The sequence below is a fragment of the Ammodytes marinus genome (assembly GCF_949987685.1).
Source record: "Ammodytes marinus genome assembly, chromosome: 9".
Lineage (NCBI taxonomy): Eukaryota > Metazoa > Chordata > Actinopteri > Uranoscopiformes > Ammodytidae > Ammodytes > Ammodytes marinus.
Window position 1 is genome coordinate 12,927,540 of NC_137213.1, and position 20,663 is coordinate 12,948,202.

Below are 20,663 nucleotides of genomic sequence, written 5' to 3' on the forward strand. Positions count from 1 at the left end.
ATTTCATGACTCAATTTGGCCCATCTGATTGTGTTTACCTGCTCCATTTAAGCAATGCAGCTCAGGGTTCACAAACTTTTGCACATACAACATTCGTCAAATAATTTGTTTTATCTGTTTTAACAATTGATTTCTGGAAAAGAAAAATGTTGAATTGATAAACAAACATCTGTTATTTCATATAAAAAATACTGGTATTGATAAAAATGAATTAATGATGGTTACAATAAATAAAATTCCAAAATGTTCAAGGGGTTCACAAACTTTCGCACTTGACTGACTATATGGCTGCTGTTCTGGTCGGGGCGCTACAAACACACATGGCTGGGTTTTGGGGTCCAGGGAAATCTGCGGTTTGGTGTTGAGTTTTCTTCAATTACCTTCCAAGAGCTGTTCCTCCACTGGCATCGGAGATCGCTTTTGTGATGTGGTCATTTTGTTCAAATTTTGTAGACTTGAGGGGGAACAAACAGGCCAGACGTATTTTTTTATTTATTTATTTTTTTTAACTTTTTCCACTTTATTCTGACTGCGTGTATATACGCCAAATTAGGAATCATTAGTTGTGTTTTTGTCCCAAGGTTTTGTGCTTATTTTTTTAAAGCCTCTTCAAACCACAATAATCCAGCAGTTATATTTGTATCCTTACGGCCCCCACACACATCCTACCTCTACTGCGCGTCTACCTCGCGTCTGCGTCTGACTTTTTGTCACAGGCTGTGAAATCAACGTAGAGCGAGCACACATCCAACCTCAGACGCACTGCTGAGGCGCGTCGGAGGCACGTCTGCAGCGACGCTCCCCTTCACCTCAGGAGGCTAGCCTATTTTTTTTCTGAGAGCAGCGCGTCTCTCTCGCGTCTCTGTGCTTTAACTGATAGAGAAATACTCTGCTGACAGTCATACCAGCAGCATTCACTCTAGTTACACGTTTACCCGGTGTGTTTATTTCAAAATAAAACATCCCTCAGTCGTATACGCGAATAATCCCTTTATTTCACGATGTAATTGTGCAATCAAAATCCGAGGGATTTAAAACCTAATTTTCAATTAGTTCTGGCATTTCATTTTTGGATAAATGACACATATAGAGATCCAATATAGTGAAGAAATAAAAAAGATCATGATGAGCGCAACAGTTTTCCGTTGCTCTATCTGTGTCTACGGCCTTCTTCTTCCCCGAACACACCCCCCTCTCTCTCTCCCGTATAAATCAGTAAAGTGATTTTTGAAATACTCTGCTGAGAGTCATATTGACTTCATACTGGCAGCTTTCGCTGTAGTTTCACCATTTCCTGGTGTGTCCCCTTCAAAATAAAACTTCCAACAAGCGAAAATATGGCAAAAAAAAGAAAGAAAAAATGGCAATCGTGCGCCCCATTGCCATTTTTTCTTTCTTTTTTTTGCCATATTTTCGCTTGTTGGAAGTGTCCAGACTCAATATAAATCTTATGCATCATAGATGACATGAAATAACTTCATTTTTAATGGGAATTATCTATGAAAACTCTATGTAGAAAGATAGGGCTTTTAGAAGCAGCAGCTGCTGAGACGTTGCATGTGTGTCCGAGAAAAGTCCGAGAGAGGCAGCAGTAAGGTAACGCGACGCGCTTCAGAGGTAGACGCAGGATGTGTGTGGAGGCCGTTACAAACTCAGCCCTCCTCCTATAAAAAGGCCTTTTCCATAACAGCTTGGCAGGTTGAATAAAAAAAAAGGAACATCCACCACTACTATCTTGTCTATTCCAGTGGCTCTCTTTGTGTCTGCAGGGCTGGGTTGTCTCTGTATTTAGCCAAAACACATTGTACTCATCCTGCGGGCCAGTCTGTGTTGCTATGTATAGGCTTTGTTGTGGACAGTGTCACTTGACTTGGCCTGGTCTTTTCCGTGTCGTTGGCCTCATCTTTCCATAAAACACACAGACACACAAGCATTGGAACCACACATCCACACCCAACAATGTGTCGAGGGACAGTAGATTAAGGGTGGGGTGGTGGGATGCAGGTCTATGTCATATGTTGCTGCCCCATTTAGCAGAAAAACTAGGTAGATTGAAGAAGGTGGTGGAAAAGGGAGTTAAAATGCTTGCTACAGGAGAGGCACAACAAACAAACAAACAACAGGTGACAACACAACAGAGCCACAAACAGATTAAAGCAGCCAATAACTTTACATCCCTCATTGTGCCGTTTCTTTACTATATTGATTAGTTTGTATCACTATTTTTGCTCCCTTTTTATCAGCATTTTAAAGATTGATTCTATTTTACATTTTATTATTTCTATTATTATTATTTTTATTATGAGATTTGATTATTTTTAAACTGCTTTGAGTAAAAAAAAAAATGTTGGTATTTTTTTCCCCATTGTCATCATTGCTCTTATTATTTCATTGACTGTTTCTCAACTGTTCAAATTTACATTCAAAATTAAGCAAAAAAATCAAATCATAATAACAGGGGTGACTTCACTACTAGTGACTTCACCCCATGTCCAAAAAAGACAACAGATCCAGTTGTGAACATGTGGAAAAGTGCAAAGACAGTCGAAAGTTGCATCAACGCTGGTGGATTAAAGGCTGGAAAAAAAGTCCCCTCCAACCGATAAAACAGAGCAACCTTCACACTGACCAACAGCCGCCCAGCCTCATGTGCTCATTTGATAATTGGGTTGACTTTTTACAAATAGCGAACCATCTTTAATTAGCAGTGCACAGGGTCCGATCAATAGTTTCCATATTTTGAGCCGGCCGGGCCATGCAACATAATGGACTTTCACTTTGGTCTCCAACTGACTGGTGACAGACAGCGCTTTAAAACTCACTGCTATGACACAGCAGCAGTATCACAATGGTTTATCTAGCATCTCTTTACAAAGTTTTCATTTGTGACTATTCTTTTTTTCCCCTGTATTTACTGTAACTCAATTGTGTTTTTACAATTATTTTGAGAAAGGGACATTCATTCAGAATATATTGTAGAACACAAGGAGAATGAGCACCAATATGTATCATTCACTACTGAATTAAGAATAAAAATAAATAAAATTGCTCCACCTTAAATAACTCAAAGTTAATTGGAAGAGAACTGACGCCAAACACTATCACCGTGCCGACTGCACATTTGGACAAACAAATGATCCCTGGGTAGTGCAAAGGCTCATTGATAAAACAGGACACTGAATACACACATTCAGAGCAAACAAAACAAACTGGATCACTGTTTCCAATCTGGGATCGGCTAGAGCTAAGCATTATTTCCATTATCAATTAATCTGCCAGTTTATTTCCCCAATTAATCCCTTTGTCAAACTTTGCCTAAAAAATTTATTATAACTTCCTAGACTGTTAAGAAAAATCATATTGGAACTTTTTTGTTTTTGCAATAAACCCAGTGGCATTTTTTGCTTGCTTGAGACTTTTTTGTATTATATTTTGTAATAATTTCATATCACATGTACATTGTCCATTCGATAATGTTTTACAAAGTACTTTCAACTACTTTTTCTTTAGTTAACAGAACGAGATTTCTCCCTATAGGGTAGCTTTGCTGTAGTTCAACTTGCAAAGGAGCTCCCCTAACACTGTCCATCACATAACACAGGCTGTTGCCAGATGGAGATTCGTTTCCAAGCAAAAAAAAATCGCCAGAACAAAAACAAAATCTTGTCAGAAAAAATCTGGCAACACAGGCCTTTAAAGAGATACTAAGTTGGTATAGCAGCAGCACACACACACACACACACACACACACACACACACACACACACACACACACACACACACACACACACACACACACACACACACACACACACACACACACACACACACACACACACACACACACACACACACACACACACACACACACACACACACACACACACACACACACACACACACAGTGAAGGTGGAAGCTGTGTAGGATCCTGGTCACCTGGTGGAAAGATGTGAGCCTCGGGGTTCAAACTCATCCATCCACACAGGAACACAGAGCAGTTTGGGAGATGGATCTGAAACTAGCCCAATCCATCAGCGGCTCAGTGGGTACTTCCTAAATATAGGCGCTACGAACGGAGACACTCCTGAAAGTCAAACCAAATCTTGTGTAAACAAAAAAGTGCCTGCTTTATCTCAAGGCGGCCAATTCGCCTTTCCAGGGGCCCGCATCAAGTCGTGGTTTTGAAAGGTGTTGTATAAGAATGGTAAAAATACATTGTAATGCCCTTTTGTCTCTGCTAAATGTCTACTGTACGTTGGATCATTACATTATCCTCCGCTTAAAAATAGACTCGGCCCCCTAAATTGAAGTCGCAGTGGGAACATGGGAACTCTTGTCATAGCCCGAGCCGCATCCCATGCATGTGCAGCTCCCGATTACAGTCCTCTCACAATGAAATGTACATATTGGTGTCTCTTAAATAATATTGAAGCCAAAACGTCCATTCATTATCTTTCAGCTCCTGAATTAGTCTGCGCCTAAAAATAGAAGAAAAAAAATCCAAAGTAAAAATAGTCTGATCAACAATATCGAGCAGGCTTCAAACTCTCTCGCCCGTAAACAACCGCAGCCTCCATGACGAATTAGTTGTTCCGCTTGGAAGTCAACCGGTGACCCAGTGAAAATGAGCTTTCCCTCTTCTCCCCCTAATCAAAAGTCAATAACCAATGGGTAATATCAGACAGGGGGGAGTCTAAAGTATCAGATTGCATAAGCCTCAACCGAGCACTATATGCTGAACTGAAGGGGAGATTACAAATCAACCAAATAAAATCCTCGACAAAATACATTATAATAATAAAAATAATTCATTAAAAAGTTCCCATTATTATTTTCAGTTTCTAGTTTTTAAGATGTCTCATTAAAACATGCAGATTGTCCAGGTGAAATCCAGCAAAATAACTCACACACAGGCTGTGTCTGGGGCCCTGTGTGCTGTTTGTGTAGTTCCCATAGCGACCTCCAGGTGGCATCCCTTCGCTCCTGCTGCACACAGCCTCTCTTCCACACTGACCCTGCCTGCTTTTAGCAGCTGGGTTCCCATGGCAACCCCAGTCGGTCCATACCACTCCTCTCTCTCCCTCGTTCTCGCTCTCTCTCTCTATCCCCATGTCTCTTCCTAAGCCAGGCCGCACTTGTATCCTTCCATTCCCAGACTCTCTCCCATACATCAACACGAAGCAGTGCCGTGCTCGCTTTCTGCATTGTACGTGTGTGTCTGTGTGTGTGTGTCGCTGTGTATGTGCGTGTTTGGTGGGAGGACACACTGCAAATTTAGGCTTATGAAGACAGATTATTTTAGAGAGTCAGTCACTGCCAACGTCTCAAAGCACACACAACCCAAAAATAAGTCCAATTTTCGCTTTAAAAAAAGTGCAATGTGTAGTCTGCGGTTTTATAAAGAAAGGCACTGAGTTCTGTCACATCCTGTCAGACGTGGACTGAGGCAGTTTGGGATGAATTAGGATGCATGTGTGGAAGGGCCGAACCGTGGGGATAATTGATAAGGATATTACAGTCAATCAAATCAATCAATATCCTTTATTTAACCAGGTAAAATTCATTGAGATTAAAATCTCTTTTTCAAGAATGACCTGGCCAAGAAGGCAGCACCATTATAAAATAAGACAATCAACCACAATTCTCATACACCACATTCAACGTCAGGTAAAGTACAATACAAGATCAGGGACAAGACTATATGAAGATTGAAATGAATACAGTTAAAAATTAAATAAATAAACTGGTGACAGATGAATGAATAAACCTGGCCGTTATCAGAAAATAGCTTTACAAACAATTGCATTGACCAAGAGAACTATCTTCTCTGTCCTTCAGGATTCCTTTGAATTCTCCCAAGGTGACCAGCTCCGGCAGCTTCAGCTGCTTTTGCACAGTGTTCCAGGCAGAAGGCGCAGCATATTTAAAGGCCTTTTTCCCTAACTCAGTTCTAGCTCTGGGTACCAACATCTGTAACACATCCCTAGAACGCAAACCATAGCTACATTTGTTTGTGGACATGTAAACACATAGATATGAATAGATTTAGTCTGTAATCGGACACAAGTAGACTAAGAAAAACATCAAATCTTCACAAACTAGAAGATGGCACGAGGGAGTCTTTGAGAATATAGCGCGAGAAATAACTAGAAAGATTTACTAGCTGCCCAAATAGACTTCATTGATAAATCGACTTGTTTTAGCTCAAGCTTCCAGCAGGCTGAGGAAGACAAATCAAGTGAGTAGCATTGCACAATAGGAACATGTAAGTACATTACGCCTTGTAGCAGCTGTAAAAACACATCAGGTGTGGACTGGAATACAATTTCTAAATAAATATTGCTTCAGAGTAAAGTATCACTGCTAAGAACCACAAGAGCGTGCGAGGAGGAACCGGATGTTGCTCCTGACATTGCATATTCTTCTGTTCGGGACACTTTTCAGATGGGTGGGAGGGTGGGGGGTGGGGGGCAGCAGCATCTCAGGTTAAGAATGCCTCAGACAGTAAATCACCCGACCACGCTGGCTAACCGTGGCTTGTGCTGTGGAGCCAAATGTTTACTTAAGTTAGCCTCCGAGCTACCTCCTTCTGGCCTGGCCCTGATGAAACAGCCCAACAAGCTCAAAACTGTCTAGGCAAACAAACCGCCGTGACAGAAAAAATACAAAAAAGCTTTTCTATAAATATCTTCCCGAGCCCCCTTCTGACCACATTCCACAGGAGGTGAAAGTTGAGGCCTTGTTTGACTAGTGGCAGAGGTGGAGGGAGACCTTTTGCCTGGGTGTGGCTAGTATGGGACGGACGCCGCCGACTAGCTGTAGCCTCAATGCTAACCGACAGTGCACTTTACAAGCAGGCCAAAGTCTGATCAGGGTTTGAAATCCCCCCCATGTGATACCAAACATGCTAATGTCAGTGCTAAACACAACGTGGTCATGTGCTTTTTCATGGATTTTGCACGGCTCCAAGTCTGCTGCTATACTGGCTGTGATAGGCCGGCTAGGCAGCACACAGGCAGAGACAGTGTTGGAGCTGGGAGACCCTGTCATGATTAGACAGCAAAATGTCTCCTCCCGTGTCAAACCCTGCTTTGATCAATTCAACCACTCCTCTCTCTGTTTCAAAAAGTGGTTGAGCTGTGTTTCTGTCAATGTGCGTGTGTGTGCGTGCGTGTGTGTGTGCGTGTGTGTGGTGTGTGTGTGTGTGAGGGGGGGGGGGAGACAGAGCGAGCAGGAAAGCAGCATATGGGTGCATTCATACGCTCGCGATGATTTGTTTTATGTCGGGGCATTAAGGTTGAGAGAAGGTATGGCCAGGCGTTGCGTAGTCGCTCTCACACACAAACACATTGGCACACACACACACAAAACCAACACAGAGGCGTTTTGTGTCTCACCTTCTGCTACTGACCTTCCCTTTGTTTACAGCGCATTGCCGGGATACTCCCTTTGATTCGGCTGCGCACACGTGACCCTCCGCCAGTTTCTGCTCTGCAGTGTTGCTGCTAAAAATAGCCTCAGCTTGCCCTGGCTCCACAGCTAGTTTACATAAGCTCTAAAGGGGGTGGGGGGGGAGAAAAGGGAGCGACAGAGGGGGGAGCCTCAGTGGAGAGAGACAGAGAGAGAGAGAGAGAGAGAGAGAGAGAGAGAGAGAGAGAGAGAGAGGGAGGGAGAGACAGAGACAGAGAGAGGAGGAGGAGGAGGGAGGGGGGGGGGGGGTCTATGGACGACCATTCCACAATCTCTGAGTAGGGAACCTGCAGCGCCACTGCTGTCCTCCAGCAGTCTGTGCCTTTACACTCCTGGTCAACAGCAGCAGGGTGTGTGTGTGTTTGTGTGTGAGAGAGAGAGAGACAGAGAAAGGTGTGTGTGTGTGTGTGTGTGTGTGTGTGTGTGTGTGTGTGTGTGTGTGTGTGTGTGTGTGTGTGTGTGTGTATGTGCGTGTAGTCGGCACACAGTAACAGACTAGCTGATATCCGCCATTCACCAGCCTCGCGCTCTGTGTCTCTGTGTCTGTCCTTTAAAATGGACGCACATTTTAACCCAAAAATAAAAATCTATTTATAGATGCGATTCCCCCGTCTTTAAGTGGAACATAAATTCCCTTTTTCTCTCTCTCTCTCTCTCTCTGCAGCACTGTTCATATTTAACATCAGAGAGAGAGAGAGAGGGGGGGGGGGGGAGGACTAACAATTACCAAGAACATACATACAATCTACTCATGAGCCTATTTTGCTGATTCGATAGCGAAAGTTCCTTAAAATGTTCACAGTAAAAAAAAAGAAAAAAAAAAGGCAATGGTGATTTATTTTACATATACTATTGAAAAATATGTATCTTTTTGGACACAGTGGAGCAGCCTTCAAATATGATCCCACTCAATTGACTAAACTAAAATACAGGGTGTCAGAGCCTCTGGTCTGTCGAAAGAAAATAAAAACACAGTGGCAGTGTAGCTAACCTTGTGACATGTAGGCAGCTTTAGGCTTTTCTTAACAGTTTCCAAATGCCCGGGCAGACGGGAGAGGTTTGAGAACCTCTGACATATACAAATCTAAACTTACACAGGACTCCTAAACACTTCACTAATGAATTTACAGAAATAAATAAGCCACTAACAGTTAAGAGTGACACTATATTATGGGCAGAGATATGTGTCAGTAGAACTTGAATTCGAATTGATCGACTTGAATATGAATTGATCAACCTGCATTTGAATTATTGATACTTGAATTCGAATTTATACACTTGAATATGAATTATCCATTTGAATTTGAATTAATTGTACTTGAATCTGAATTTTATTTACTTGAATCTGAATCAGTTAATATTCCAAATGACTTTCAAATAAAAATTCAAAATTCAAGTTTTCAAATTCAAGTAGAAAAAATTCAAATTCAAGTAGAAAAAATTCAGATTCAAGTAGAGAAAATTCAGATTCGAGTAGAGATGTGCACATCCGGGTTCTTTGAGGAAGAGCAATCGAGTGCAGATCTCTGATCCTAGGCTACAGCGTCTGGCCGGTGACCGTTATTTAACGTTCAGGAAATATAAAGTCATACATTAATTTGTTTAATCATCGTCTGTGTTTTTGACCTCTTGTTTTATAATCGAAGTATCTTTTAGAACACTAATCACGTTTCAGTAGGCTAATGAAACTTAAAGTAGCCTAGTTATAATATCGCCAATAGGCTATATCAATGAAAACAGACGGTCAAACAGCGTCCAAATGAGCTAAAATCCTAAATAGCCTACAATAAACAGTAACATGGCAAACTTATTTTTAGGCAAGCTCTAATTCATTATTTATTCATTTTTTCACACGTTTACATGTTTAGAGGCGGAGGATTCCTCCGACGCTCTCTGTCCGGCTTATCAGACAGCACTCAGCTGTCTGTCAGTTGAGCTGGACAAGCAAACGTAAAATCATCAGGAAATGATAAAAACATCCCGATGGAGATTTCTATGCAGAGATTTTGCTTTAACTGTCCTACAGGGTCACGTTTGTGCCCCGCCTTCCCATGCGCACTTCGGTAGACTCAGAGTGCTGGGGCGCGCACTAATGAGCATTAGGTTATCATTAAAAATCCAGGTTAATGGCACAAAGCAGTAGATAACTTCAACATAGTCACTATACGTTCCCTCCGTCTGCTAAGAGCCCTACCACAGGGGGGGGGAGAGAGAGAGAGAGAGAGAGAGAGAGAGAGAGAGAGAGAGAGAGAGAGAGAGAGAGAGAGAGAGAGAGAGAGAGAGAGAGAGAGAGAGAGAGAGAGAGAGAGAGAGAGAGAGAGAGAGAGAGAGAGAGAGAGAGAGAGAGAGACGCGCTGACAGGATGCAATGTTCACCTGCGCACCTTCTCCTCCAAGGTGTGTGCCGGTATCGTGCCAAGTTACCGCTGATAAGAATTGTGTCCCCGCCGGCCGGTGAGCGCGCATGCATCAAGTAGGCTAAAGGCGAACATAGCCTATTAACACTTCGTAAGTTCGTAAACAAGTCGGGTCGTCTTATATTCGGGGTCTAGTATTAGGCGTCCAGTAATGGACTGCCCGTTACTAGAGCGGTCATTCAGCTTCAGGGCCAAGTTGTATTTATTTTATTTTTTCGGGTGGAACCAACACACACTGGCTGTGCTCTCAGAAGCATGCGTGTGTGCAATGGGAGAGATAACGCTTTGTGTGGAGAGAAAATAGAGGCACGGGAAATCGCCAAACCCTCCAATATATCTAGCTGCATCCACGGAGAACAATACCCTAAAGCCTCGACTCAGTCAACGTGTCAGAGGCAGGAATCGGCTGTGCGATCGACTTTTACTGTGGCTTTTTAGCTGCGGTAGTGTGCTGAGGAGAGATTGCCAACTGCACTGTCCTTTTACGCACCACCAGGGCCGCCGTAATGTTTAGATTTCATCATTTGCACCAACGCCCTTATGATAATAAGAATGAGAGGCTTCATTAAAACGCTGTCCATGCGCTGTCTATGTGGTCGTTGTGATTGTAACTTTGTCGGCTGTTAACTGAAACTAACGGAGATCGCGGAAGCCTTCCCCTCGACAAAGTTAACGTGCACTGCCCCGGTTATCATTTCAGCCTTAAACCACGGCGTTGATAGCTTTCGTTTCAGCACTAGGCTATGTGATTAACTATGAGCATTAAATAAATGCTGCGTCTCAAATGCCGAGGACAGCAGCGAGGATGAGGCTATGCCACGACCAAACCAGAGTATAGGAGAGATGACAGCGAGAGCGATCACAGCGGGGCACAAGAATAAAGTCACACATCAGAGTTCGGTCTATTTGCACTACTGTTCATTTGCACTGAAGAAAGGTGTTTGGTGAATACAAATTCACCAGAATGCAGGAAATTAAGCATTTAATGCTCCAAAAAAACAGCTGAGTGCTGATAAGCCGGACAGAGAGCGTGGGAGGAATCCTCCGCCTCTAAACATGTAAACGTGTGAAAAAATGAATAAATAATGAATTGGAGCTTGCCTAAAAATAAGTTTGCCATGTTAGCCTACTGTTTATTGTATTTAGGATTTTAGCTCATTTGGACGCTGTTTGACCGTCTGTTTTCATTGATATAGCCTGGCGATATTATAACTACTTTCAGTTTCATTACTGAAACGTGATTAGTGTTCTAAAAGATACTTCGATTATAAAACAAGAGGTCAAAAACACAGACGATGATTAAACAAATTAATGTATGACTTTATATTTCCTGAACGTTAAATAACGGTCACCGGCCAGACGCTGTAGCCTAGGATCAGAGATCTGCACTCGATTGCTCTTCCTCAAAGAACCCGGATGTGCACATCTCTACTCGAATCTGAATTTTTTCTACTTGAATTTGAATTTTTTCTACTTGAATTTGAAAACTTGAATTTTGAATTTTTATTTGAAAGTCATTTGGAATATTAACTGATTCAGATTCAAGTAAATAAAATTCAGATTCAAGTACAATTAATTCAAATTCAAATGGATAATTCATATTCAAGTGTATAAATTCGAATTCAAGTATCAATAATTCAAATGCAGGTTGATCAATTCATATTCAAGTCGATCAATTCAAATTCAAGTTCTACTGACACAAATCTCTGCCCATACTATATCACAGCTCAACTTAAAGATGTTTAGTGTCTGACAAGGGGTTCAACACACACACACACAGACACACACACACACACTTCATATAGGGAACGACATGTGTTCTGCAACATCCTCTCTGCTGTCGCTTTCTGGCCTCAAGAGAGAGGACTGAATAGATAGAAAAAGAGAGAGAGAGAGAGAGAGAGAGAGAGAGAGAGAGCTAGAGTCCCACGGGGGGCTCTAACAACCTTAAGGACAGTGGTTTGTGTAGATGGAGTCCCACTGAGCTTCCAGTATATCAGATTCTACAGTTCAGCTCAAAACCACTCCTTCCTTTTTCCTTGGAAATCATGCACACAAACACACATCTACACACTCGCGGATATATCCACACATGCAAACGCGCGCACACACACACACACACACACACACACACACACACACACACACACACACACACACACACACACACACACACACACACACACACACACACACACACACACACACACACACACACACACACACACACACACACACACACACACACACACACACACACACACACACACACACACACACACACACACACACACACACACACACACACACACACACACACACACACACACACACACACACACACACACTTCCATAGTGCCCCCTTTGATTATTTCTCAGTCAGCTGACAACAGGGTCATCTGATTTTAGCAAGCGACACAAAGGTTTTTGTTAATCTGGATTAAGGCCTTTTTTATGGCTCCTTTTTCTTATGAAGAATAATTATTTATATATAAGTGTATCAGTCACAATTATGATTTGAATTGGCAATAAATAAACACACATTTGGGTTAACATCACTGATGTTCTTGTTAAAAAAGGGTAAAAGCATGAATTCAGTGGTTACTGAAGTTAAACCAAATAAAGCTATTTGTAAGAGTTTGTTTACTGGAAGTGGCTAAAGCAGTCAACACACTTTTTTAAATAGAGCGTACCAAACATTAGAATTAATTGTTCAAAATGTATTAAAATCACTTTTTAATGAAATTGGTGCCATTACAAAGACATATTTGAGGATTTTATTTGAAATACAGATACATTTTTAATGGCTGGTTTTAGTTTGGTTGTGCTGTTAACTCATCCATCGTTTATGCTTTAGGACTAAAGTTTGTCATACTTTAATACGCAGCGAACTATTTTGAAATATTTCTTTTTCGTTTTAGTTTAAGGAAACCTCAACATTGCCTTCATTGTGTCTTTTAGTTGTTTAACAGGTATGGAGTCTTCTTCTTGTCTGTTTAAGTAGGTTCAAGACATCTTGACCCAAATTTACTTCCGTCTCAAACTATGCAAGCCCCTAAACTGGACACAACAGCATACTCCCTGAAGCGTCAACACAATTTGAAATGCTGCTCTGACAAACATCCCAGCAGAAGATCTAATTTATTACGCGTTAAAAGTAACCCAGATGACCGATCTTTAAAAAATAATAATAATAATATTATTTCATTCACAAATATAATACAATTAATCAATTCAGATGCGCTAGAAAAGCCCAAACCAAAACAGACTGAACTGTGCACATCAAACCGGCTAAAACATGTAGAAACGAAGCAACTAATTGGTGACAGGAAAAAAAAGCAAAAGCAGTGACATGCTGCCAGTGTATAAATATCGCTCTCTCGGGCTCTTCCGTGAACAGAAGAGGCTCCTTATTGAAGGAGAGTCACTGTTAGCGAAAGCGTAGCCCCTCTGTTTCTGTAGGCCCTTCAGGGGCCGGGGCTGGCCTGACAATGCCCACCATTCTTAGCACTTTACTGCCTCAGATGACTGTGTCAGTGGCCCCCAGGCTGGTGACAGAGTCCCGTGACCAGCACTACACCCCAGCCGCAGCACCAACCCTCAGCCCCAGAGACCCAGCCCTGATACTGGTCTGTCCACCGTCCCATCTCCAAGAACCCCGCCAGAGTGGTGCAGTTGAGCCTGTACACCTCTCCATCCTGGTTCAATGTTATTTATGGTCATTTTTTGTGTACTTGCAAAAGTTAAATGTCGGTTCTCAAGTCCAACATAGTGCAAGGAACACACAATAAATGAGATACAATAAACGATCAAAGCCAAAAACCAGAACACCCTCAACATGAAGGTTCAATTCCTACATCAAGAGTTATCAACCCTAAAAAGTTCTAAACTTGCTCCTCTAATGTCATTCATGTGTAATGGACCAAACAAGACATTATAAAATGTCACGTTGCACTCTGAGAGCCTGTGATGGACATTTTTCATATTTTCTGAAATATTTTTTTTTAGATCAAACAAAATCTGTTGTTCACTTTAAATGAATCGTTAGATTAATGGATAATGTTAACAACATTAGATGCAGCTCTTCTGTACAAAATGATGTGACATTGAAGGATTGAAACAAGCGATACGGAGATCATTCAAAACAACTTCATAAAACACATCTCAGACTGACTCTACTTTAAAGTTCAGATTTACCAGAGGATTTGCATGTCAACATTGACACCTTATGAACCATGTGTGACAATGACGATCACTTTCCAATGGCACACACTCTTCCTCAAGTATTTGAACATTGCTCCGTTCCATTCAGGCTGATGGCGACAGTGTGAAATGTCTCTGGATGGTTAAATGCAAGAACATGACCACATGTAAATATGTGATCTGTTTGTGTTATTTGTTGTCTTATATGTTATATGTTTGCCATCTTTTTATACTGCTGGCTGTACAACAAATTGCCCCTCGGGGATAATAAAGATACCTTGAACCTTGAACCATGAACCAGTCTGGTCTCAATGAGGAGGAAGAGTCAGGGCTTGTACTTCCTCTATGTTTTGGATTCACGTGTGTGTGTGTGTGTGTGTTTACTGGTGTGTATGCGGTGTGATTACCCTAAACTTCTGGATGGGAGTGTGGGGATGTTCATTTGGATTGAAAACACAGGGAAGAGTATGAGTTAACATTACAGTAGGGCTGCAACCTCGCAATTATCTCCATTATATGACAATAAAACTGATGAATCGTCTGGTCTTTTAGTATTAAATACCAGATAACAGTGAAAAACGCCAAACACAAATCCCTTAACACTACCTTAAGCTTGTTTTTAACCAATTTCTCTGACCAATGGTGCAAAATAAGCTTTGAAATATTCAATGTACTATCACATATGACAAAGAAAAGCATCAAACCCTCACAATTGGAAAGCTGGAACTAGGACATGATGGTACTTGTCGTTATTTTTTCAGAGCATTATTTAAGGACACAAACAGCTGGCAGATTTAACACTTCTTATCCATATCACTTGTGCCAAACGGTCAAATAATATTGGTACACTACAACTACAATGACCAGAATGCATTGTGCCTTATACAATAAGCACAATGTGGGCAGCGGTCTTCTGACTCAAACCGATCTAAGAGAGGCCATGGTTGGACACTCAATACGTCATTTGCAATCACAGAAAATATGAATGAAAAAATATGTTTTTAAAGCATCGAAAGCAAACTCTGGCCTCACACAATAAACCCCAGTCCGGACAGCATCTGACACCTGATAACAATAATCCACTATAGTAAGAGAAACACCATAGGATATAAACTGATTCATGAATTGGGACTGCAACAAACATTCACAAAAAAAAAGCAGGAGGTCTAGGAGTTCAGATTTGCGTGTGAAAACAGTTTGATTTTGCCGTTGACACATCCAAGGCATTGCAATGGAACCGGCCCCGACGCGTTGCCCAAAATAGCTCCTAATCAATCAGACAGGCAGACACATATCTGTGCTCTTAAAACGTATAAATGTGCAATGCAGAGAGCAGATCGATGGGTGACAGCATTCCAAAAGCATCGATACGGACGTGCTCTTTGGCATAGCAAGCGCTTCGCCATAGGCCTGTTGGAAAAAAAGAAAAAAAGAAAAAAGAAAAAGCTCTGCCAATGCAATGGAGCGAGGTCTATGAAGGACAACCCGGATGCAATGGCAGAGGTGTAGTAAGTCTGTCTGCCTTCACACTCTTTTCACTTCCACTGCGATCTTGTTTGGTGGGTGTTTTACTTTACGACGATGCAGCCACCGTTGTTTGAGTGTGAGCGTGTGTGTGACTGCACTGCCTGCCAATCTGTTCCTCCCACAAAAAGCCGCATGTAGGCCAACTTCCTCTTTAATTTTACTCTCTGAGCGACCGAAAGCACTCTTATCACACTGGTGAGCCAGGACGTAGCCTGCCCCGCGACACACGTACACACACACACACACACACACACACGTACACACACACACACACACACACACACACACACACACACACACACACACACACACACACACACACACACACACACACACACACACACACACACACACACACACACACACACACACACACACACACACACACACACACACACACACACACACACACACAGTCTGTGGTACAACAAAGAAAACTTGAGGGGAAAAAAGGTGTAGCAGAGAAAACTAAAGTAAAAGCTTCCTGGAATGACTATGGGATTAAAAGACTGGGTTGTGTTGGCTGGCTCAAAAGCGGCAAGGTTTTTTTGAATTTAGAAGAAAGAGCCAAAACAACAGAACAGACAGACATCCTCCAGACAATACATGCAACGTGTTTGACTGCAGCCCATGTCCTAAGCTATGACCTCTGCTCCCTTTCTTCTAACCCAGTTGGCTGGCCAAGCCGTCTACCAGCCTTTCCCTACTTCCAGGATAGTCACTGAGAGCAGTTGGCATAGTTTAGTGGCCATAACAACAATAGGTGTGTGTGTGTGTGTGTGTGTGTGTGTGTGTGTGTGTGTGTGTGTGTGTGTGTGTGTGTGTGTGTGTGTGTCTGTGCATGGGGCCTTTACACACAGACAGGTCTGCTGCCATGTAGGACAGAGTATCTACGAATGCCCTCCATCATCCACATAGTTCATACGGAGGTTAAAACCCACAGAGGAAGTAAGCGAGAGGCTACGTAGTCTGACAATACTGGACGTCAATCAAACAGGCTTTAGACAGTAGTGATGTGTCCACTCCACAGCGAGCGATTTCAAAATGCAAAAAAATTGCACTTGCGAAACTGAGATTTAGACTTTTTTTTATCACTGCAAAAATAAGTCATTTTTATGTCATTTTCTAGGAAATTCACAACATACACGTACACTTTCCCACAGACAAGGAAAAGCAGCAACTCCTATCACAAGACCAGAATAAAAAAGAGGCTCCCTCCACCACACTACAATAGCATGATTATTAATCCCATCAAATGTGAACTCACAGTTTGTACATTTGTACACTAAAAACCAACCACCACGTGAGGCTTTAACTTATTGCCGTTTTTGTTTTATCTCCCCTACACACCAGTAATATAAATGTGTTGGCTTGATGGTGATTTATTGGCCAAACACAACAACTGCTCACCGGCTCTGGACCAATCAGGAGCAGCGACGCTACAACCAGAGAGGCAGTGATTGGAGGAGGGCGAGAGAAAGGGGCCGGACCGAGAGGCAATCAAATGGAGGAGAGAAAAAGTAGCAGAATGATACTGAAGAGGAGGAGGTTGGAAACAGGGAGGACAATCGGGACTTTAAATAAACCATTAAGCACAAGTCATTTGGCAGAATTATGGATTTGGAAGATTAGATGTACAAATACTTCTGTGCTAAAAAAAAATGGCTATTCGCTACATAAAGGACAGAGAGCTTAGCGTACCTTCACTTTAACAACAGAAAAAAATCACATATCATTTAAATACCGCCTTTATTTTTACTCTGTTAATGTTTACTGGAGTCACAGGACAGCTGAAGCTAGTTGCAAGCCTCAGTGGTTTCACTAATCACAATACAAACTAGTCAGAAGACTTCTTTTACAGAGTAGTAAGAATAGCATTCGGACAGGAGATTTGAAATGTTTATGATACCACGACGAGAATCATTATGATACTGAAAAACTGACTAGAAAAAACACTTAAACACAAGATGCTTCTTTACATATTGTGCAGTCTACACTGCAAACAGACACAGAGACTTCCTCAGAGCGGCAAAGACAAACACAAGGCCTTGGACTGTAACAGCTTCACCTTACAGATTCATGTGACTCTCCAACCATCACCTGACTATCTCTCTCTGCTTTCTATAGAAGCGCCAACCAGGGGAGACTTGAACCCAAGTCAAGTTTATGTTCAAGGAACGGAAAGACATTCAAAACAACAGTACAGAGACGGTTTGTATGTGTGTTATGACATCTTTAAAAACATCCCAACACTGCACCCATGTTACGCTGGCTCACAGATCGCTGACAACAAGACAATATATCCCTCTCCCTCCCAGTCACTGATAAAGTGTGCCTTTGACCCAGCCCATAGAGATAAAGGGAGACAACCTTTGCGATGGGAGGGGACAACTTCCCAGTCTGTACCATGTACATGTTGGTGTATTTACATGTGAATCCAATCCAGAGGTGAGTCAGAGAGGAAGCAGAACGAGAGCACTGTAATCAGTGACTCACTTTGCATATCCAAACTTCCTTTTACAGTCAAGAGAGAGAGAGGGGCCCTCCACTGTGTACAACCAGCACCCTACGGTGGCCCGAGCTAGTGGAGGAGCCCTAACAACAATCTAACAACAATCTGGGGCACCTTGCCATGAAAGCCGCATCAGTTTCTGCACGTTGCCCACACTGCAGTTATCAGTATTTCCTATCTAAAGTATCTGGAGTATTAGGAAAAAATATACACAGATTGTGCACAAAATCAAATCCTGACCCACTTAGATTTTGTCGGGCCTTAGGCCAAGTCGACATATACAGGTATATTTTTTGAAAAAAAAAAAAAAAAATCCCTTCTCTGTTTTCAGAAGAATTCAAGTACACACAACAGTGTTTCAGAATATCTCCCGTTAACACAACAACACAAACGCTGACGTAGTCATGCCAGGCTAGTAGGTAGCGTTAACGGATTTTAAAACAAGCAACACTGGGCTTTACATATTGCCATTGTGAAACGTGAAAGATTCCGACATGAGAAGATATATGTATAATTTTCCAAAGGACCAATACAACTGCTGATTGTCTTGCCACACCCAGAGTCAACATATCTCAGCCGTATTTATATAGGACATGACATCCCGCACACAACGCAGAGCATCCCCTCAAACATGACACAAAGGGGATGGACAAAGCAGTAAAAATACATATTATATTACAGCCCGGAAGTATGTAACTGTTTATATAATGTCCGTAGCTATGAAAAAGCCTTTGTAACCCAGCATGTAGCCAAAGCTAAATTCAAAATTATACTGCAAAATGCCTTTAAAATGTTTTGAACTCACTATTGTGCACAGTCGATGAGCTGGTACTCATTGGACCTCTCGAAGCACGCCTTCACTCCTTCGTCATCCCATAGCTTCTTTGCGTGATCAAAGAACTCCTGAGGAAAAGAGGAGAAAAAAGCCATTGAGAAAACAGACAATAACATTAATCGGACAATAAAAATACATTGCAAATTGAAAGCACAACGTCATGCTGGGTATAGCTCAAGAACTTTGACTTATTTCACACTGATGGTGATCAAGCACATGTAAACCCGCCTAAAGTATCTGAATGAGCAGAGTCCTGTGTTAACTCTTTTAAATCCTCATCCATTATACATATAGTCCACGTTTACAACTATTACAGGATCTTGTCAACCGTATTAGAAATCTCATTAAAGTCAGTTCACATTATTAAGATCCACACACATACACAACAAAACCATGCCCACTTAAGTTCAAGAATATATTTCTGTGTGTCTGTCTATATAGCACTTTTTGGATAGGCATACAGTACATACAGTAGGAAATACAGGTAAGTACAGGTATGTATACCACGTGTTGTTCAGTAACTTACTCTGCCACACATTCAATAACACACAATTACGCATCTGTCAACCAATGCCTCATTCAGTCCGTCAGTGAGCTGTTTAATGAAAGCAGCTGGGTGCCAAGGACTGCCTTGCTCAGGGGCTGGAGTAGTAGTAGGATATCTTACTCAATAAGACATATGCAAACATGTTGGGTAATACGCTTATTTGCTTTTGCAGATTCATAGACAATATGTACACAATATGGAGCTGGCGATGAGAGTGAAAAAAAAAATTCTTCTGGACAACAGCCGGGCACAGTGACCACGCGCAATCTTCTTGGTCAAGGTTGCCATGTTTGGTAGGCTACTGTACCATCGACTCTCTACAGTCGATAATACTCAAACCTGAGCTCACAAACCCAATCCAACAACCTGCGCTACAGCCAGACAATAATTGTGTAAACTCCCTCTAAAACAACAAAACTGAAATTTTAACATTTCTGTTCTGTTGTGTGTGCGGATTAAACCAACATTTAGATTAGAGAGCTTTAAATGGGGTTTAATTTTTCATGTTAGCCGTTTCCTGCTGCTTCTGGCCCTTGTGCTAAACTTGGCTAAACACATCCCAAATCCATCTACGTAGGTAATGCACAGACATGACATCCACCGATATCAATATGAACCTCATCTTAATCTCTGAAATAAATCAAATAGGCTATGTCTGTTTTAATTGTGGTGAAATTATCCTTTAAAGTTGACAAGACATCTGAATAATCTGAATGACTTGGTCTGAAATCTTCTCATGTACTAGCATTTGCAAAGATCGCAAATGGTCATATGAATGCTCTTCCAATGCTGACCAAAATTTCTAAATTCAAACACCTTTTCAAATATTGCCTTTCTGTGGAAAAGCATCAAACTTAACATCATATCCCTTACACTCTGTTAACACTGCTTAAAGCAAAACGTTAACAGAGGGATGTGTTTTTTTTTTGTTCTGATTCACGTCCTCATTACAGCGTAAGCCACAAAAGGTGCTACCCCAAGATGCCGTATTGTGTTATATTTCAGATAACAGTAACAGTAAAAAGAAAATCATAAACAGTTATTTACAGGTCCTAAAATATACCAAATATAACCAGCAAAAATAAGCCGTGATGCTGTAAAGGACTACGCCTAACCTCAGTGGGAGCATTAAGTCGGGGACTCATCTCATCA

At 41.7% G+C, this 20,663-nt stretch overlaps 1 protein-coding gene across 2 annotated transcripts in view; it reads right to left on the reverse strand.

Annotated features, from left to right (window-relative positions):
• Positions 1-20,663, reverse strand: part of LOC307256004 (guanine nucleotide-binding protein G(olf) subunit alpha) — a gene marked incomplete at its 5' end in the record, with an annotated part of 52,870 nt that overhangs the window by 10,717 nt on the left and 21,490 nt on the right. For both annotated transcript variants that reach the window (XM_080034857.1, XM_080034858.1), the window contains one exon: positions 18,935-19,032. In XM_080034857.1, coding sequence (XP_079890983.1) covers positions 18,935-19,032 — 98 coding nt within the window. The remainder of the gene's footprint in view (positions 1-18,934; positions 19,033-20,663) is intronic.